The sequence below is a fragment of the Amblyomma maculatum genome, chromosome 3, assembly GCF_055883805.1.
Source record: "Amblyomma maculatum isolate TAMU_Amacu chromosome 3, ASM5588380v1, whole genome shotgun sequence".
Classification (NCBI taxonomy): domain Eukaryota; kingdom Metazoa; phylum Arthropoda; class Arachnida; order Ixodida; family Ixodidae; genus Amblyomma; species Amblyomma maculatum.
The window spans coordinates 112,142,687-112,164,584 of record NC_139346.1 but is presented as its reverse complement, the minus strand read 5'-3'; the positions used below and the strand labels follow the sequence as shown (position 1 = coordinate 112,164,584).

Sequence of the window (21,898 nt, the reverse complement as noted above, 5' to 3'; positions counted from 1 at the left end):
TATATATATATACGGGTGTGCTCAGATAAGAACAATAATAGCAGTCCCATGACTATTTTATGTTTCTAACGAAATTTTTATATCTGGTGGGCAAATGTCTTGAGACAAAGAAATGAACCTCAGTTTTGCAAGATAAGGCATAGTTTTGTCGGGAAAAAAATCAACAGCAACTAGACATGAAAAAACTGCTACGTATATATAAGAAATGGACTGAATAGCACTGCACCCTGCAATAAAACAGATTACAGGATAGAGAAAGAGTGAAACCGTCTCTTGAAACAAAGGAATGAACCTCAGTTTTGCAAGATATAGTGTAGTTTTCTCAGAAAACAATCGTATAATATTCCTATAGGTGGAAAATGCAGTTTTTTCCATTTCAAAAAAGTTGCAAGTTTGGGGACCTGCTGCTTAAGCACTAAAATATTGTCATCTATTATTTTTGACTTAATAAATCTATGTGACTTGTACTTTTAGAAGAACTATTAGAAATTAATTTTGTTGTTGCACTTGATTTAATAAAAAATCACGAAATTTGCTTCAAGACCAACGCATTGCAAAAATGCTTGATTTCAACTTTAGATACTGACATGATGGCTTAAGTAGTTTGAACAAAATTTGGAGCTCTAGACTGCTCTCTACAAGGCATTAAAATCACCCGAAATTTAGAAACAGCAAAGAAAAGGGCAATTTTGATTCTAGTTTAAAAAAAAATCACCATCTTCGATTTTTACTACTGTCCTTCTCAAGAATCCTCAGTACCTCGGAAATACAGTCGAACCCGGTTATATCGAATTTTGGTTATATCGAACTCACGGAATATCCCCTTGAAAATCCCATGTTAAAGTATAGGAAAGCCGCGTCATATATCAAACTTAATTTCACCGGTCGTTCGATATATCGAACTCCGCACCACGCACTGGAAAGTGTGCCTTCCCCAAAGATGATCGCATCACCCTTGGCCGTTTGCCGCGTAACGTTTTCAAGCCACGCGCGGAAAGAATGAGAAGGGACAGTTTGGCGACGGCTGGTCTGGGCAGCGCCGCGCCCATTCCCCAAAGGCGCGCGCATCTGCTGTTATCGTTTCCCGCGCGCCAACACATGACGTTTGCAAGCCATGTGCGTGGGTGTGCCAATCCTTTTGCTGAGCTATCTCTCTCCTTCAGCACGCGCTACGCAAGCACCAAGCCAGCTCAGCCCGTTTTCAGACAGGCGTTGGACGCTTTCTCCAGCGTCAGCCCGTTTTCAGACAGGCGTTGGACGCTTTCTCCAGCATGTGTTGCGAACCCTCTATGGCGCCTGCGGAAGTTAAAAAGCGGCAGCTTTGTTGTTTTTTGTTTTTTTTGTGCGAGTCATCCTTTCTTATCTTTGTGCTGTTTGCACGTTAAGAAACAGCAGCTTTTTCTTTTTTTTTCTGCGGGAGGCATTTATTCTTGCATGTATGAATCAGCTGCTGCGATCATGACGCCCACCCCAAGCGCGGCGTGATAAATCGAACCAGACTTGTACGTGCAATCAAGCCATCACGGGCACTCAGCCAAGTTCGCTCCCCACCACCGCAGGAGCTATCAAAAGAAAACGCGCCCCGACGTTACCGCTGCGCAGCATCTTGGCACGCTGCCAAGAAATGAGCTGTGGATGAGAGAACCGAAACGGAGTGACGCGCGCCAGGGACATGCAAGCGAAAACGCTCGCGATTTCTGTCGCGGCGACGCGGAAACCTTGTTTTGAGCTGCCGCGATGGTGGCTCGAGCAGCGAGAGGGACGCAGTTCCAACAAGTTTGAAATTTTTCGCTCTGTCGCTGCCACTCGTCGCTGAGATCGCTTGCATGTGAGCGAGCTGGCCTTAACGCATTTTTTTTTCAAATTCTCGGTGCAGAAGTGGAAGGTGAGTTCATTATGCGAGTGGGTTGATTACACGACAAATACGGTATCGTTTTTTCGCATCGTAAGTGCCGTCACAAGCCAATTTCCGTATATCGAATTATCGATATATCAAACTATTTCGCGATTCCCTCCAAGTTCGATATATCCGGGTTCGACTGTATTACAAACTAAAAAAAAGTGCTCAATTATATTGTTTAAAATGATAAAAGTAAACATAATACCTTAGGCTTTTTGCCACTGAAATGTTTTGTCTATGTTATCCAAGCCTTGTTCTTTATGGAAAACTTTGAAGCTCTAGAGTGGTCCGTTCTTTTTTCATATTACTTTGAAATCGGCCAAAATTCAAAGATATAAAAAAATGAACAGCTTTGATTTGAATTTGAAAAACTACCTCAACTTCAACTGTTATTGAAATCTTTTAAAAGCAATCTTAAGTACTTATTAAATATCAGGCAGTATTGCATTATGTAAGCTGAAACATGAAAATAAATGTAAAACTGAACGCATGTTTTTAATCTATGGAAGAGCTTATGGATGAAGAGCTTATGGATTCCCCTTAAGAAGTAGGCATGAAAACTTAGATTTATCATTAGCTGGACCTTGTTTACATTTTATATTATGTAGTATCCAAAGCTTTCTCAGTGCTTATAGTTTTTTATGCTTGTTGGCATTGCTTAAAACGGAATAAATTCGCTATTTCTAGCAATAACATGGAAGAACGTAGGTGACGGTTTACCTTTTTCTCTATCCTGTAATCTCTTTTATTGCGGGGTGCAGTTCTATTCAATCCAGTTCTTAATATATAGCAATTTTTTCATGTCTACTTAAGTCAGTGACTGCATGTCAATGACCAATTCAGTGAAGAAAGCAGTAGAGGATGCTGGATGTGACTTGGTCGTTATTCTGGGTGGGTTGACCCTTAGCCGCTACACCTGGCGCTGACCAAGCCATTCAAACACCGCATCTTCTGAAAAGTTATAGACGAGCTGTGATCGAAGAGCGAGTTAGCGTCACTTTCTTTTTTCTTCAATATAAGGTAGTAAATAATGCACACACACAAAAAAAGAAAAATTTGATGAAGAGTCTTTTACAAGGGCTACTTACTCATGACTGATATTAAAGGGACACTAAAGAGAGAAAGGAAGTGGGTTTGCATCGATAGAATGCCAGTTCCTGATTACAAAAAGACCACTCTTACTGAAAACAGAGCTGTTATAAGGTAGTAAAGAAGAATAACAGAAATACAGGTATCGCCACCACAGCCAAACGGCCGAGGCTCGCAACTACAAATCACGTGACGCGCTAGGGATCCCGGAGGCTGACAAATGCGAATTACGTTGCATGTTTGAATGCGATAGTACGTTTTTTCTCAAACATGATAACACACTTTTATCATACGTAAACGACGGCGAAAAGACAACGTAAACGTTGCAAGGCAAATACAAAGATATACTTGGAGGCGCCACAGGCGCCCACTTCAGTTTTGGTTATGTTTCGGCTCAGGCAGTTCGTGCGCACTCGGATAGTTTGTTTGAACCTGCAGCGCCTGAATTACGAGCTTGGAGCAGCAGATGCGCCTTGATGGTTCCCATTTGAGCATTCGGAGGCACGAGCGAGCGAAATCCGCTACCGCCGACACGCTCCTTCGTTCACACTTCTGCGCCAACATATCGCCGCCATTGCCGCTTCGACTGCGACCTGACCGCTTGACTGCAGCTACGTACGCCACGAAAAGCATACATATGCTAAGAACCGAAGGAAAAACGCATTATCATTCAATTGTTCACTAAATCATGGCACATCTGACCAACATATACTGCGTCAACAAGACCTTCAACGTGCTATTTGCAGGCGTCGTAAACAAAAGGGGCATACTTGCCGCTCAAACTAAGGACAGCGTCGACATATTGCGCTCGTCGCCCAGCGAAAAAAAAAGGGCCTCGGGTAAAAAGTAAAAACTAAAAATAACGAAGCACCAGAGATACATTACAAAAGGTTAAAAAAAATCGATTTGTGGAAAAAAAAAGAAAAAAATACCGCCAGTAGCGGTAAGACTCGAACTCGCTACTGCTTGCTCCGTAACGTTCGGCGCTAACCGCTCGGCTACGCCGCGCCAAGGGAACCTAGGAAATATTTCTAGTATTTATGTCATGGCCCCATTTACAATAAAGTGTTTCTGCTGCAGGTCTAAAAATTACAATTCTCTTACAATTACAATTACAATTTCTTGATCATCGGCGCATGCTGCCTGCTCTCACGTCTTGCAACTAATGTTCTGGATGCCTATGCGCACTTTATTGTGCACTGGATCCATTTTAACATGTGGAATTTCACAGCGCTGGCAAATGTAGTGGCGCCGGCACTTCGGTCATGTTCTGCTACCGTGGACGTAATTTTCGCTGAACACGGAGCTGTAGCACAAACCTTGAAGGAAAAAAGTGCTACGAAGCTTCAATACTGACAAGCGCAGCAGCGAGGACACTATTTTGCTGGTAACTAAATCTTATTTGTATGTAAACGTTGCGATGAGCAAGGGCTCGAGTTTGTTTATACAAAGTGCAAGAAGGAGTGCAAAATCTTGAGAAACATGTAAAGTATTGTGCATTAGAAGCGCTCTATGTTTTTTTTTTCTTCCTTTATGGGCCCATCGCTCGGTAAATTACTCTCTTCATCGTTTTATTTATTTCGGCTGAGGCCGTCATTGCGAGTACGCTGTTGCCATGTTGGCCCTTGAGGGATGCGACGCTGCGGGCCGCGCCGGCTCGCTAGCTATCACGGAGTCTCCGCTTACGTCACAGTGTGTGTCACTCAACTCCAACTACGTAGTTGGAGGGCACAGCTTGAATTCGACAGGCGGGAACAATAAAAAACCTCAACTTCTTATCGCAATATCTCAGCAATTATTCGTTTTTTTGCTGCCGGATATGCGGCGACAGTGTCACCAAATGTAGTTTATTAATTTTCATACCATCTTTGGCTGTCTTTAGTGTCCCTTTAACTCTGGGCAACCGTAGTCTATTACAAAACCAGCAAACAATAGGCTTGCCTCTCTTGAAAACGATTATTCAGCAGCAGCAGCTGTGTTTAGCACTCAGCGCTCTTGAGTCTCCTTCAAGACCCCAAGCCCACAGGAAATTAGCAAGCTACAGCTGTGAAAACAACAAAAACGGTTTTCGAAAACACCATTCCTGTGAAACGCAACTTCTCGCTTTTACCAATGATTTGTTTTTCCTTTTGAATTCACCATCATTTGTGGATTGCATTTTTATCGATCTTGCAAATGCATTTGATACTGTTTGACATCAATGTCTTTTATGAAGTGGATTGAATGCTTTTGGAGGGTCGTACACAGTATGTCACCTAATGACTGTGACTCACCCGTAAGTCCTGTAACATCTGGCATTCCTCAAAGTTCCGTACTAGGCCCTCTGCTCTTCCTAATTTATATTAATGATTTTTCTGATTCCATTGACTAAGAAAAAAGTACTTGCTCTTAAGTCTGATCTTGATAACATCTCCACTTGGTGTCAGATCTTGATAACATCTCCACTTGGTGTCACACCTGGTCTATAAAACTAAATGTCAGTAAGTGTAAAATGATGAACGTAACACGTACATTTAACCAGTCTTCTCATGCGCCTATTTCCTCAATATCTCTTCTTTAACTTCTGTCTCTGATTATAAGTACCTTGGCGTATATATTACTAACAACCTATCATAAAAGCGCATGTTCAACATATATTACTAATAATGCTAATCGAATGCTTGGTTTTCTTCGCCGCAATTTTTCCGTTGCTTCTGTGACCCTGAAAGTACTTCTTTATAAGTCTCTTGTGCACCCGAAACTTGAGTATGCCTCCTCTGTTTGGGATCCCCACACTAAATCACTTATAGAAGCCCTCAAATCCACTCAAAATCACTCTGCTCGTTTCATTCTGTCTAACTATTCTTGTTTGGCCAGTGCAACACTTATGAAGAAAGCATTAGATCTTCCTGAGTTTTCTTTACACCGTCACATTTTTCGTTTGCCTTTTTCCACGAAATTTATTTCACCAATGAAAAGCTGAAGCAATCTCTTTTTAGTACTCCTACTTATTTCTCATCCCACATGTACCACAGACTCAAAGTTGGCGTGCCAAGCTGCACAACTAATCTTTATTTTGAATCCTTTGTTCCTGACTAGCACGAACTGGAACCACCTTCCCGCCTCCGTCACGTCATCACCGCACCAGACTGCTTCAAGTCTGCTGTATTTGATCCCCTGCATTAACCTGCCCAGTACACCTTTGTTCTTTACACAGTACACAGTATTCTTTGTCTTTGCTGTTTTGTTTTGTACTACCCACTCCTCTCTGTAACGCCGAATGATCCTGAGACTAAATAAATGAAGCGAAATTAAATGAAAAACCATTGCTCCGTGACTTCCCTTTAACCAGGAGAGAAACCACATACTGGACCAGTACTGTATGCATCTAAAACCACTTTCAAAAATCCTTCCATGGTTAGAGAACCACAGACAAAGACGCTATATATAGTATTGTGAATGCAAAAGAAAAAAAAAAAGACTAAAAAAAAAGCAAGTAATTTTGGTGAATATAGAAGTAAGGAATTACCATACTAGTTAATGGAGGCGAATGATATTTATGCCTTGGAAACACTGCAAAAAGATGAGTTGTAATTTTCCTACCTAATTAGTCCTCACATTTCGCTGCAGTGCAGTATTTCTCGCAGAATCACCGCAAACTACCTGGAGTTTGACAAGCCCCTCACAACAAGAGGCCCTCACCATACTCATGATCACTCTCTTGGTTCAATTTTTGGGAGACCAAAGACTCAAGCATATTGTCCTTCAGTCAAGCAGTGAAGAATTGCAAGCATTTACCATCTCAAACTGTTTTTGTCAAGAAATTCTGTTGTAGAAAAGGAACACTGATTCTTCTTTGGAGCCAGCCACTGCTTACTGTTGCAAGTTTTATTGCAGAAGAGTGTTTTGTTGTCTGCAACAGATTAATTTTGCTGTAAGCTGAAAAACATATTTCTGACGAGCACGTTTTGTGTAATTTTAGTTTTTCCTATGCTATCAGTTTTTTTTTCGCCCTTCCGCATTTAAGGGGAGATGCGCGTCGAAAAAGCGAGTTTTCCGAGTAATTTTTCAGTTTTGAGTTTTTGCCTGTAAAATTATCTTTGAACATTTAGCTACAACTTTCTAAAAGATCAAGGCAAAATTCGATCGTGAAGTTAGTAAAAAGTCCATTTTATTCAACCACGGTGGCTCGAGAAAGTGCTATTTTCCGCGCAAATCGTCAATTTTCGTGCGCCTATACTTCGAGAACGCCGCGTCGCCCGCCATTGCCGTTTGCTGGGAGAGGTTGAGCAAGCCTTTCTCTTGTAGATAGCATCTCTCGCAGTTTCGTATCTCAGCTGCAAATAATAAAAAAAACGTTTTCCGCGCACGCTTCGAGCGTCCCTACTGGACCTTTTAAATCACGTGGTGCTCTAGAGAGGCCGTCATTGGCCTAGACTGATACGACGCTGTGGCGAAGCCTACCTCCTGCTTTCGTTTTGTGCAGCGTTTGGATCGCGCTACATCGTGCTCTGCTAGTTCTTTTCAGCGGCCTTTTAGCATTTGTTGAGTTCGCGATGAACGACACGCAAAAGCGCAACTTCCGAGCTCGAAAGTCTCGGTCGAAGAACCCGTACCGAGGACGCCGTCGCGGACCTCACCGGAAAACTGCAGCGGGAGACGCAAGCTAGTCCTAACCAGGCCAACGTGCACTCGGACGAGATCGATGCCGCGGTGAACTTTGTGAGCACCTCGGAGGTGAAGATTGGACTCTTCAAGGAAGATAGGGCAGCATGCGGTCATCGATATTCTAAGAGTGTTGCGATATGCGAGATTAGCACGCTTACGGTGCTGGTAAGCGGTGCTGCTTGCCCTACGTGCCGCACCTGTACCCTTGCGGTACGCGAACCGGTGGAAAAGCGAAAGGGGATTTCGGCCTTTCTTGAGCTGCACTGTGAAAGTAGCGAGTGCCTAGCATCAGTGCTTTCTGCTGTGCACGCGTTGTGCCCGGTGGACTTGCAGATAGCGCCAGTGGAAATCGGGACTATCGGAGTGGAAGCTCTCGCGACAGCTTCGCCGTCAATGTGAAGGTGGTGGTGGCTGCGCGCGCGATTGGCATCGGACACGAACAGCTGTCGCGATTTTGTGCAATTCTTGACCTGCCGAACCCATTACACCACAAGAACTTTGCTGCTATCGGCAAGAAAGTTCATGGTGCGGCCATGAAAGCAGTGGCAAGAAGTTTCATGTGCTTTTGTTGTGTTTATGAAAAAATACAGATGTTTGAAACTTTCAAATGCAATTTTCTCCATTCGTAGTTTTCAGCATTTTTTACATTTTGTGCAACAAATTTTGAGTACTTTCAGTGGTCAGATTTGGATGAAATTTTGCACACAGCCTCTTCAAAGTGTGTAGAATGTTGTTATCTACCTGGTTATAAAAAATCTCTTGAACTTTTTTTTAACAAAATTCAGAATGTTGACACATGGTGCCCAAAATATACACATTGGTGTTCCTGAATTTTTTTTACAATTATAGGATAAAATGAATAAATTTGAAGTAGCTTTCGACATACTATATTACCAAAGCAACATAATGAGCTATTGCAAGCTGGTCTAAACATGCATTTCATTATCAAAAAAGTGTGCACAAAAGGCCCTATATTGTGCTTTTGCAGACACTTCTACACAAAAACTAATAAAGATATGTGAAAAGTAAAAACATATTTGGAATCAGCATTAAAAACTCTATAAATGGCCAATGTTTCATAACCTTAGGTTCAATATTAAAGAAAAAGTGTTTTCGAGGAGCATCTCCCCTTAAATGCCCCTCTTACCTCAGCCATATCACCAATCTACAGGAATGAAAAAATAATTTAAAAATAAATACTAGAAAATCCCACACACAGAGTAATGCCTCACTTGGATCATATGCGAGAAGAAAGGGTCAGAGGATGAAGACAATGACCCCAAGGTAAGGGATTTCTTTAAGTTAAGAAATGCACCTACAGTGCTTTTGCTGCGTGACTTGCACGCTCAAGCAGCTATGCATGCTAGCAACCCATACCAAACCAAGGGAGTGGCATGTCACCGAGAAAGGGGAGAGTGCCTACCTCAATGGTGTCCAGATACTGGAGCACGAAGTGCCACACCTGGGAAGGTGTGTCCATCAGCAGAAACTGGAAGCCCTCCATCGTGATCAGTGGAGAACTGCCTTCCCCTTCCTCCCTGCATTAGTGTGGACACACGCAAACGGCAACGCATAAACAAAGAGCGCGCAGTGAATGGTGTCCATGGGAGCACAAAGTTTGCGCGACAGCCAACCTTCACAATAAAAACAAACCAGGTCAAACAGCAGGCGCTGAGACTTAGAAATTATGCGTACCAGATCCCGACTGCATCTAAATGCAGCCCACTCACTGTAAAGGAACACCATGCAAAGCTGTGCACAATATTTTGTTCCCAGAAAAAAAAACAAAAATCTAGACTTCGCACAATATACTGCTGAAAAGTTTTGGTCTGAAAATGGAACCCATCTTTGTTTTTCTGCTATTCAATTCAAATTCACAACATCAATTGCACAGTCACCCCCCAAAAGCGAATAAAGTGTAACATAGCCTCAGGAAATTCCATGCAAAAAAAATTATGGGTGACCCTAAAGCCCCACCTGTAAGGGTATGACGCGATACCGTAGACTACCATCCTACATGCAAAGCCCCACTCTAACCAAGCCATATGAATGTGCCTGCATGGGCTAGGGCCCATGCAGGCACATTCATTTTGGCATTCAAAAGCACGAATAATCCAGCGATCACTGGTGGCCTGGCACAAGTGTGGCCAACAGATATCATAGCCGAAATGACCAATGAGGTCAACAGGGCATAGTAAAGGATGTCAAAATCAAGGACGACAAACCTGGCACGCTCTTGCTGCTGACTAGTGCACTAGACTAATACCGCTGCCACACGAGCATTTTGAAGGCCCTCGAACTGACTGTCTATCGACTCCAAGGCCTTCGAAAGCTGCCACACAGGCGTCTTCAATGACCATTGAGTCGATAGCCTATTGAGTCAGCGGAGCAGCTCAGAACCCTATCAAGATCTCAAAGGCCCTCGAACGTCCGCAAGGTTGCTAGCGTTGGCCCGAGGAGCATCACGCACACACGTGCATAGCGCGTTTACAAAAACATGAACAAGCGTTATTATTTTATATCTTTAATTTGCGCGATGAAAATTATTGTTCGTAATAATTTTAAAATAGCATCGCTCTTTTTTAAGGCGCATTATTTATGTGCTCTCTATCACTGTAACCTGTGCCGCCGAGAAAAGCAAACATAACGAAAAGCACAGCCGTCAACGCGTAAAAAAAAGAAAAAAAAAAGGTTGTCCTTGAATAACAACTAAACACATGCAGTACTAAAAAAAAAGGTAACAGTTATATTTTATTTTGCATTTATAGAGAAATTTTAGTTCTTTAAGCAAACCCAAAGCAATAATAGTAGTGCCACAAAAGTTTGGCCCAAACACCAGAGCTATTTCAACAGCCTTTGAGTTTTGCCATGTAGCAGCGGCACAACTTCATCAAGTTCAATCGGGATTGAAAATCTCGAAGGCTATCGACTCAATCGCCTTTGAAAATGGCTGTGTGACTGGGGTATAAGCCTGAGCTGCTCTCTGCAAGCGAAGTCGTACACTTTGCGACTCAACTCCTTGAAGTTTTTCAAATGCACAGCTTTTATACTGTTGAATCAATGTTAGCATTTTTTCTATTTTGAAATTCTAAGCACAAAAAAAGAACTCTTTTCTACTTTTCCCAACAGAGGAGCTTGCATATGTTCCCTGGAAAAGGTGAGTATTTTGTTCAGCAAGGCCCTGAACCTGCAACTTTGCTCAAGTGCGCAAGTCATGCTTTAAAGCTCTTGGGGGATGTAAATTTCTGTCAGCATTTACGGCAACTATACAGCAATTCTCAGAAAACTTAGATTCATCTCTTTGGGTCGACACATTTTCATATCACAGATTAAAAAAAATCACTCAAAGCAAAAAAGATTCACGGGCCCACTGTAACTATATCTCATTTTCAAACACATTCATATTAGTTCTGCCGTGTGCCAACGTAGGCAAAACATTTTCAGGAAGCACTGTCATCATTTTATGACTAGTGAAAGGACGCAAATGACTACCTGAACCACAACCACAGGCTGGCATTCAAGAGCCCTGAAAAAAAGGCAGGGACACCGTAGGAAGCTTACGATTTCATCAGTCCAGCGTGGAGAAGTATTCGTACCGCATCTGCACTGATGCCTTCCGTTGTATGACAGCCCACCATGAAATGGAGGACACACTGCGCAACAAAAAAGAAACACCGTTGACACAGCATGAACTGACAAAGGCAAGCACGCTGAATTACTGTGCAGTGAACAGCATATGAGGCTAGCAGAAAAAAAAAATGACCAGCAAGGGCACGTACATAGCCAGACAGCAGATAGCACGGAAGGGGTACGTTTGTGGCTGTGAAGTTCTGCTCACACCCATGACGACTGCTACATAGGTACTAGTATGTATTCATGTACTACAACAAGGAAACAAGCCGCTATTAAAGGCTTCCCAGTTACACAAAAAAAAAACCTCGATGAAGACGAGGGCTAGCTATGAAGACTATGCGAAACTATGTCGGATCTGGTGCTGACAACACAGGTAAACTGGTTACGAATTGCATCTGCAAAGTCAAAAGAGCTCTCTGAAGTTTTTTTAAAAAGTCCTGAGTCACAGGTAACCACGGTGGTTGACATCGCAACAAAGCAACATCTTGAATACTTGGGCTGCGCCAGTTTCGCAAAGGCTACTTATGTGTTATTCTTGGCCCACGCTTCTTCCTGGTGTTGCTCATCCATTGCACTGACAAACGCAAGACTGGCTGCCCAGGCCAACCTTACTTCCTTTCCCTGCAGAAAAAAACATTCTTAACCTTATCAAGAGGAAAGTATACAACAGTTGCATCTTAGCATCTTACCTGTTCTCACCTATGGGGCTGAAATGTGGAGGCTAGCGAAGAGGTTTCTACTTAAATTTAGGAAAACGCAGAAAGCAATGGATCGAAAAATGGTAGGGGTAGCACTTAAGGGATAGGAAGCTTGCAGTGGGTCAGATATAACTCGAGTTAATGACATTCTACAGGAAATCAAGGAGAAATGGGCACAGGCAGGGCATGTAGAGTGTAGAGAGGGCCACCGATGGTCGCATAAGGTAAAAATTGGATTCCAAGGGAAAGAAAGCGTAACAGGGGGCGGGAGGAAGTTAGCTGGGTGGATGAGGTTAAGAAGTTCGCAGGAGTCAAGTGGATGCAGGTAACACAGGACCGGGTTATTTGGAGGAATATGGGAGAGGCCCTCGCCCTGCAGTGGGTATAGTCAGGCTGATGATGATGATGATGATGAACCTTGTCACAGAGTTCATGGCGACCTTCCTTCCAGCCACCCATCCTCAGCCCATCCAGAAAGTATGAAAGATAACACATGGCAACCGAAGCAGGTAACAGCTATATTCCAGAGACGACCTTACGAATGTCCACTCAGTATGGGCACCTGGCCGGTGCCACTTCTGAGTGCAGGACACTTGTCGATGAACCGGTGGCTCCTTGCGAGTAACTGGCATTGAAGGCACCGAAGCATTTGTCCGCACCTTTTCCCAGGAGTGCTGGCGTTGTTATTGATGCCTTAGGTTCCTGTTTTTTTTTCCATTTCTTCTTGAGTTGTTCCACCGCCTTCAAAAGCCTATGCTGTGGCATTTGCACACTACTCTTTCATATCTGTTTTCTTTACAGACAAAGATGAATCCCCTTGTCGAAACATTGCCACAACTTGAGAACTGAGGCTGCCCCTCAACTCTTGTTCAGAGCTCTTTCATACTTTTTCAACATGGACGTGATGAAGAACAAAAAGCGAAAGCTCCATCTTTGATGTTTGCCACGGGCTTAAGATACTATCTACGCCTTTCCCTGGAGCCTACATACAGAAGACAAGCATTACTAAAGCTAATCAAAGCCAAAATTATAAGCTCAAGAACTTTGATGCCCTTGACCTGTTTAATGAGACGAAAGAATGAATTACTACTAATCTCATCAACTATTCTGCTTGGTTAGAAGAAACCTCCTGGTTGTGGGCCGCCGCTGCGAACCACTGTTCATGTTCTTTAAGCTGTGCCCTATAGGGACCAAACAGCTGGTGCCGTTAGTGCTATTTTTTTCGCCACCACTAGATGAAGCAGCACGCAAACGCAAGGGCAATTTAAACACACTTTGGCGGCGCTACTAGAGTCTGGCCATGGCCGTTCACGACCTCCGAGATCACCGCGCGCGGGGGTGTGATCTCTGAGGCCATAAGCCGTTGGCGGTAGTTTTTGTTGCCACCGTTAAATGACACGGCATGTGAACACGCGGGTGATTTAAACACACTCTGCGGTGGCCGATTTGACTGATTGAAAAATTTCGTTTATTGATGTTTTTTTTCGGCTCCATTACACATTTTTTGCCATCTTAATGAGAAAGATCCGCTTCATTATAGCCAATCTAGCGTCAAATTTTGAAATCTTTGTTTCTTTGTACAGAAAGAACTCCGAATGAAATAAACCATAGACCAGCCAAACTTTGATTTTAGTTTGTTTTATTCGATAATTCGCTATATCCGTGTTTATTATAGCAATGTTCGACTGTAAAACAATTTTCACATCTTTCACAAATGTTCTAAAAACATGTTTGAACCCGAAAGTCCAATTTTCAAAAATATCTGCGGTTAAATAAAAACCAAAGAGTCATGCATGAGCGATTTGTCAGTCAGTCTGGATTGACGATCTAGGCCTTTTGAAGGGCTAAATTTTCATTTTAATATTTCCAGCCTAAAATATGGCGCATAAAAAAAAAAAAGCCTCCAAAAAAAACTAACAATACATTTAGCTGAGAGTAGCACAGTTTTCCACGTTTCTTTTGTCTTCATGTGTCTAGTTTGCATTTTTTTACTTGTCCTTTTTCAAGATTAACTACAATCTACAAGATCAACCATTTAGTTTTAAAATTAGTCACATCGAACTGCTTTCATATGGCCCTAAATGATAAAATTGACATGTTGATATATATTGTTTAAAAGTCCAAGGATCAGCTCGCATGCCACCTGAGGAAAGATGAAAATCAATACTGCCCTACAACAGAGCATGTACAATGACTTGCCGAAACTATAATACCGTAGAAATGCGCCTGTGTCTCGTCTGCCCTTCTCTGTCCATTGTGAAGTTTGCGCTGTTTTTGCTCCGTAGAAATGCGTGTAAAGGCCGCACCCCCTATTTCCCGAAGCAAATATTTCCAAAAAATAACACCAAACTTTCCGCGACCTACGTGGGAATAGCTTCCAAAATGCACGCTCACAGGAGCTTCCAGATGCCGCCCACGGATGGTGCCCGAAGTCGTGGGTCATTATCACTATTATATTTTCCCTCTGCCGCAAGCTTCCGCAATCTATATTGGCGTCGGTATCACCAGCCCAGGCCACCCTGGTTTTGTTTTGCAACTGTCAAAGGTATGCGAGTAGTGGTAGCGTACAGACATGGCCATTATTATGGGCAGCCTCACCGGCATGCTGCAACCCCTAGGCGTCAGCATCAATCGGCCTTTTAAGATTGAACTCTGAAGGCAGCACTCAGAATGAATGGTAAACGGCAATCACGATGAGACACTGACCGAGTGGCTTAAGAGGCCGCCACTCGCGACTCTGCTTGGCTGGATTTTGTTCGCGTGGAACTCAGTGTCTATCGACATTGTATCCCATAGTTTCAAGGTGACTGGGATTTCAAACAGTTTAGATGGGACTGAAGACGACTTGTTGAATGAACATGCACCAGAGCACAGAACCAGCTCGAAGCCGGAAGACTTTGAAAGTGACGATTGAATGGTAAATAAACACCGCACATTTACTTGAAAAAGTGTTTTTTTTTTTTTTTGTATGTAGCGTACATGGGCCACAACCCGAAAAATGGCCCTCAAATCTGAACAAAAAAGTGCGGCCCTTACATGCATTTATATGGTAACAGTACCTCGCAGCACCTGATAAGAGAAAACTCAACACAAAAACAAGCATGTGTACAGATGTACTCTTCGGCCCAGTATTTACAAACATTTTTTTTTATTTATTTTTTTTTTTTTTAAGTAATGTGGTATAAGCTTTTTGATTACATCTGCAACTGAGGTGCAATTTCAAAATGTGTTACTCGACCATGTCAGCATGTTTTTACCGGCTGATATTCTTATTTACAAATAATAATATGCTGTGCTAGCTTATGTGGAAAACGTGATAATAATAAGGGAAATGATAAAAAGCGCTGAAGACAAACTAAAAATGGTGCATTGAAGCCTGCAGTATGGTATGAACTCCATGGCGATAGCTACAACGGAGTAAAATGCATTCAATCCTTTTTTCACCTTGTAACAGCGATTTCTCATGCTCACCTCCCATCGCTCCACCGCATACTGGTCCAGAAAAGCAGCATCTCGACCATGCTTGTCCTTTTCGAGCGGGTTGTAAACAGCCCATGGTTTCCCGCTGCAGCATGCACGCAAAAGAAAACATGACCCTCAATATCACCTGCTGCTAACCTTCACGCGGCCTTCAAGAGGCAATGAGGAAAAACTTGAGTTGGCCTGCATCCAAAGGTTATACCACACTATAATGACAAAGACGAGACGTTGGTTGAAAACAAACAATCTATAATAAGCTAGAAGAAGTTTAAAATAGTAAAGCCAAAGCATTAAGGCCCTCCTTTCCAGAAAATCCAGCTTTGCCTTCGAAAGGCAAAAGATCACCAACATTGTTGTCAGAATTTGACTCGGCCAGGCAATGATCATGGCATAACATCATCATCATGACAGGCATGACATAGAAAACTCAGAGATGCTTGGATGCAGAGTCAGGTACGCTACCCTTAGGCCATGCTCGCACACTTACACGGCTTGGTTCAAGAGGAGCTTTATATCTATGCCGGGTAGTCTCTTCACATTATGTGGTAGCTTAGGACAGTTCAATGAGTATGTGTGAGATAACAAAGGCACAGGTTGAGAAATTGGTGCTTGAGCGAGTAGCAAAGTTCACGTGTGCAAGAGAAGGTCCGCGAGTAAAGCCGCACGCAGGAGACATGCTGTCGCACGATATTCTTTAAAAGCAGAGCTTAAGTGTCCCGACAATTTTAAACACAGGTGATGCCACGAGCAGACATTTTCGTGGCTGGTTTTGCAGGCAAAAAGCAGTGCATCAAGACAGCTGTCAACACAGCCAGAAAAAGCCACAAAACTGATTTCTACAAAAAAGAAAAAAAGAGATTGTCCTCGGTGTATCTTAAAACATGCTCATAATGCACTTTAATGTTTAACAGTTTAATTACTCTAGGATACCAATATGTGTGCAGCTTGTCACAAAAGTTCTTTACAACTGACCGGAAGTATCCATAACGAATGACAGTTTGGAAGCAAAACAATGTGAGCTTGATATGTTCTTTTTCAATATTTTCAGCCACTGGAGTACTGAGAAGAAATCTTCCAGTTCTTCTCAGTGACACAGCATAGATGGAAGACGTTAATAAATGAAAAATTGTGTTTTTAGATGCAATAAAGGCTGCAGTAACTATGGGATCAGAATAATAAATAGCAAATCCACAGAATTTGGCATCTACACAAAAAAGCAATGCTAACATGCGGCCAGGCGTCAGTGAGACCATTCCTAATTTTTTGTTCCATATCGCCTTTCTATACTGCTTGTGCAGGTGCTTCGGGTGCCCAGGTATACTTTAATGTTTCCCATCCGATATACTTTATACCTTTTGTAATGGCTTCAGACGACTATGGTAGCAATAACTAATATGATAAAATAGTGAATTTTCATAATTAATGTCCCAAAGTGACACATGGGCAACAAAGGAATAAAGGATACTGGACTAGAAGACCCCTGATCGTTTGGACCTCCTGGGGTTCTTTAGAATGCCTCGACATTGCGCAGCAGCCAGGTCTTTTTGTATCTCACCTCCATCGACATACAGGCCATGACAAGGAATAGAATGACCCTGGGACCACAAGCAAATGAAATAAGAATACTGACCCTCCGAGCAAAGCAATCTGGATGTTCTTTCGAAACACAGCACTCAATGACCAGCCAGGAAGTCCACCGGGAAGGCTGGCATCCGTCCATATGTGCAAGGCAGTGAGAGCCTCAAGCGCCTCCAAATGGTCTCTGCAATATTGCAAAAAATAAGTGTCTCCATGACAACACCAATGAAAATCTTCACCACCCATTTAAGGGTTCTCTAACTGAATTCCTTGAAGAGCTTTTTGGGTGCCTCAAACATCTCAATCTATGCATGCCTTGGCCTCAAACCTTCCTTTACCAGTTTACTACCAATACTGACATCAGAGAACAAGCAATTGTTCTTAACAAATTCACCGCCTGTGTTTTAAGGAATGGAAGCAATGGAAACGAGCATGCATGAAAGTTCTTCAGCAGCATGATGTAGGGTTTCCTAAGGCAGTAAAGGCTGAGGGTCTCTGAAGTCTACTCTTAAAAGCGTTCAGAAAAGTGCTTAAGTAGACGTATATACTTACCACACAACATAACAGAGACAAAGGAGCAGACGAATCACAGGATTTTTAACATTTGCCAACAAGATGCAATGGAAAAAGCTGACAAATCTTTGGAACTTTGATCATTTGCTGTAAAAATGCAATCTGTTGTTCTCGGAGTTCAGTGCTTTAGTATGCAACAAAAGCTGCACATTACATGACAGGAAGATCTAGATCTACTTATAAATGCACTAATAGACACTTTATGCAACGAAGTTTTCGAAAAATAAAACACTGAGCAATGCCCCTTTTTCGAACGCTCAACAATGTAAAGCAACTACCACATATGCTATTCTGCATTAGAAATTTCCGGCCATGCACACACTATAAAACCTTCATAGCAAGGCTCCAGCAAACGAGTCGTGCTATGCACATGGCCAGAAACAGTTGCAAATACTAGGCAGTGTCCGTTGAGATTATTCACTCCGCGAGATAAAAAAGGAATGCATGTTTTCGGTTTGCCTGCCTGCACGCTTTCCCACACAACTCTTGAGAATGGAGAAGACTCGTTCAGTCACGAAATTGGAAATAAAATAGGAGCTAAGCTCTAACATCGTGTACTCACAAAGTCAATACTCAGATGGTTAACCGTTTAAGCCATGCTAAAGAAGCATGGAAATTCATAAGCGTTCTGCGCAACGCTTCAAAAAAAAAAAAAAAAAAAAAAGACTTTGCTACTCACTTCACGTATTTCTGTTCGTTCCACGACGATATCACCGCCTGGGGAACAGGTTGTTCAACGAACAGTAGCCTCATTATGTACTGCCGCGATATGATCGGCAGCTCTCTGAAACGAGGTGTCAAATTCAAAACAAAAAATCATTCAACGAGACATCAATAAGACATCAATGTGACTATCCTGGAGATCACTACGCACCGGAAAACAGCCAAGCATGTCGCTGGATGAGTGTAGAGCTTGTCTAGCGTAGCCGCTGAAAGTGTTTTCAGGTACGCGTGCAAATCTCGGCACTTCAAGCCGGCTGACGTAGTTAAACTCATGTTGATCACGGTTTGAAAATATCTCTCGTCAGCTCACTCTATGCATTATTGTGTCAAGTGCGGCCGTTGCCGTCGACCGAGATCGACGCGGCTGGCTCGCCGCAGACCGCGCACCCACGTTTTCGCTAAACACCGGTAAGCAAGGTAAGAAAGCACCGCCGCTACCGCCGCTGTCGCATTGTACCTGAAAGAAAAGACGCTTGAGGCAGGTATGGACAGGATTGGCTAGGATTGGCCGACGTTGAGGATTGGCAGCGCGACAATTTGGCCAATCCAATGGCCAAAAACGATGCCACCGGTTCGGCATCGATTCGGTTGCATCGTTAGCGACAACGTCTGAACGCGGTCAATTCGGTTACAGTGTTCTTAACAAGTGCTTCAAAGATTTCCTCACCTGCAGGAAAACTGAAGTTAGCTTCGTGGGACTTAGGTCCAAGCCCATCAGTACCGGGGGCAGAGGAACGCCCCAGGGATCTGTCCTCTCCCCGGTACTCTTCAATTTTGCTATGAAAGATCTCTCATCTCATCTTAATAAGATAGAAGGCATCAAACATAGCATCTATGCAGACGATATGACAATCTCTACCGATGGAGGCTCCAGCGCCGATATATCGCATAGGCTGCAGGAAGCGGCGTATATAGTTGAAAACTACGTCCTAGATAGAGGACTATCTTGCTCTCCTCACAAATCTGAACTTTTCTCAATGTGCAGCAAATCACAACTAACCAGAGAATCCCACCTACGGCACCTACTCAAACCAGTGGAGGTATACGTGGCAGGGAGCAAGGTACCGAGAGTCAGCACCATTAGGGTCCTGGGGTATTTCCTGCAGCAGAATAGGAAAAACACCACCATCCTGAAAAAGCTTCAGACGTACTATGTCGACCAGGTAACGGGGATATTCAGGCGAATCTCTCTCGGAAACAAAGGCCTGAGAGCACTGCCTAATAAAACTGCTTCGTGCCTTTGTAATCGGCAGGATAGCTTATGCCACCCCCTTTCTCAATCTCAATACTGGTGAAGTAGAGAAGTTAGAGAAAATGATCAGAACGTCATTCAAAAAAGCTTTAGGCATCCCCCCCCCCCCCCCCCAACTCATCAACAGAGAAGCTTCTAGATATGGGAATGCATAATACCTGGGTAGAGATTGCTAAAGCGGTCAGGGAGGCCCAGATTTGGTGGCTCAACTCCACTGTAGTGGGATGAAAAATACTGCAAGAACTACAGCTTCACTCAGGTGAGCCACACTATGTCGCGGAACTCCTGGAGCTTGAGACACGGAAACTATTCAAAATTGCACCGATCCCTTAGAATATGCCCCCGATTCATGACAAGGAACAAAGACAGCATAGAGCTAAATTTATTAAAAGTAAACTAATAAACGACCCTCCTGAGGAATCAGCCTATTGCGATGCTGCCTGCGGGCTAGAAGGAGCCGCCGTCATAGCAGTCGTAGATGGGAACCGCTCCCAGAAAGTAATTGGATCCATTAATACGCGTAACGCTTTAATGGCTGAAGAGGCTGCGACAGCTCTAGAATGTACAGGCACTAAAGCCAGAACTATCCTTTCAGATAATAAGGCGACTGTTAGGAACTTCGGCAAAGGCCTAATTTCTAAGCAGGCGGCCAGTCTACTGAGAAAGCTCCCGCTAAACCGGGAGGTTGCAGTCATCTGGGTTCCAGCTCACGAGGGTCTATCAGGCAATGAGGCTGTCCATGGCCTCGCTCGAGATTTATACACCCGTGCGGCCAAAGAGACCCCGCTACATGGAGACAAAGACCCCCTCATCACCTACAAGGAGCTCTCCGAGACTCCCAGACTAAACAGAAGGATCTATCCACCACCAGATAGGTCCCTAATACTCTCAGAATGCAGGACCTGGCGAAGAAGTTAGGCCAATCGTTTCTTTCCTCATGTTACTCTACATAATGAGTTGACAGAAGACCCAGAGGCTTGCAATTTCTGCAACGTACCTCTGAGTCAAAATAACCTAATCTGGCAATACCCTGATTCTCCGGGAGCTAAACAAACTGATCTCCTTGATCAAACTACCTGGGAGTCCTACATCCGCAGCCCTAATGTGGATGAACAAAGATCGTCCTTCGTCTAAAAGCAGAGATATAGTCGACATAAGAAATAATCAGAGCCGTCGGACGATTAGGGTGCCCACAGCAAAACCACAAATGAGGGCGTACAGGGAGATATGGGCTGGACATCTTTCGAAGTGCGGGAAGCTCAGAGTAAAATATTATATGAGGGACACTGAGTTTTTTACGTGCTGTCGTGGACTAAGTGTGTCCCGCTTTTGCGGCGTTCTGATTGGCCGAGGGGGAATGCTTCCCTGCCATCTGCAACGCCACACTTGAACGCACGCAGCTACAGAAAAAAAAATAACCATGAAGATGACACATATGTGCAGTATGTGGTAAACCCACAGAAACAATTAACCATCTTATACTCGAATGTGATGGTATCCATCCGGTGGTGGTGGTGAACTCTTTTATTGCGCCCAAAAACAGGGGACCAGTCAAAAAACCGATTGCGCTGACTTAGAGGAGGTCGGCGGGGATCCTTTGGGATGCCGCGGCTTCCACCACGCGCTGGATAAGCCAGAGTTGGTCCGCTGGCTCGGAAGTACACAGGAGAGACTCCCACGTCTCTGGGGTGTTTGAGTTGTCTGTGTTGTAATGTGTACAAGTCCACACCATGTGTGTGAGTGCGGCCGGAGTTGAGCAGTGTTTACACATGGGGGCTATCTGATCCAGAAAGATCCTGCTGTATAAGAGGGGGTGTGGGAAGCTGCCAGTTTGTAGTTTGCGCCATTGGACGGCCTCGCTTTTTGTTAGATCGCGGTGTGCGGGAGGATATGTGCACCTTTGGAGTCGGTAGGGCTGGAGTATGTCCGTGTATCCATCCGGAAGTCGATGCAGGCGCAGTCACTCTTCCTGAGGCCGTGGGTTTAGAGATACCAGTGGCCGGGTGATACCAGTTTCCATTGGGCGAACAGGAGCATTTTCAGCTGCACTAAAAGAGCTCTCGCGAGTTTCAGCGCCTACCAGTGGTCGAACAGGAGCAGTAGCGTTGTGTTCTATTGGCAGAGGAGGCGCGCTTTTGGGGTCCCGGGAGCAGCCGAGAGCAGTCCTCGGTGCTCCGTCGCCAGCGGCGGCGGAGTACAGGGAGAACGGAGGAAGTCAAGTGACTTTTTGACGTCACTTCTAGCACGGCCGGTCTCGAGGGAGAACGCGCGCGCTCTCTCGCTCGAGACCGGCCGTGCTTCTGGTTATTCGCCGCCCGGAGCCCG

The 21,898-nt window shown here is 43.9% G+C and overlaps 1 protein-coding gene across 1 annotated transcript in view; it reads right to left on the bottom strand.

The window, feature by feature from the left end:
• mrn (general transcription factor IIH subunit 4 marionette) overlaps positions 1-18,785 on the bottom strand; it is a 49,295-nt gene extending 30,510 nt beyond the window's left edge. Inside the window, exons 1-6 of the mRNA XM_084597884.1 lie at positions 18,473-18,785; positions 18,278-18,382; positions 17,078-17,209; positions 15,439-15,532; positions 11,198-11,289; positions 9,060-9,174 (exon numbers count right to left, since the gene is read on the bottom strand). Coding sequence (XP_084454010.1) covers positions 9,060-9,174; positions 11,198-11,289; positions 15,439-15,532; positions 17,078-17,209; positions 18,278-18,382; positions 18,473-18,594 — 660 coding nt within the window. The 5' untranslated portion in view covers positions 18,595-18,785. The remainder of the gene's footprint in view (positions 1-9,059; positions 9,175-11,197; positions 11,290-15,438; positions 15,533-17,077; positions 17,210-18,277; positions 18,383-18,472) is intronic.
• Between the last annotated feature and the right edge of the window lie 3,113 nt (positions 18,786-21,898).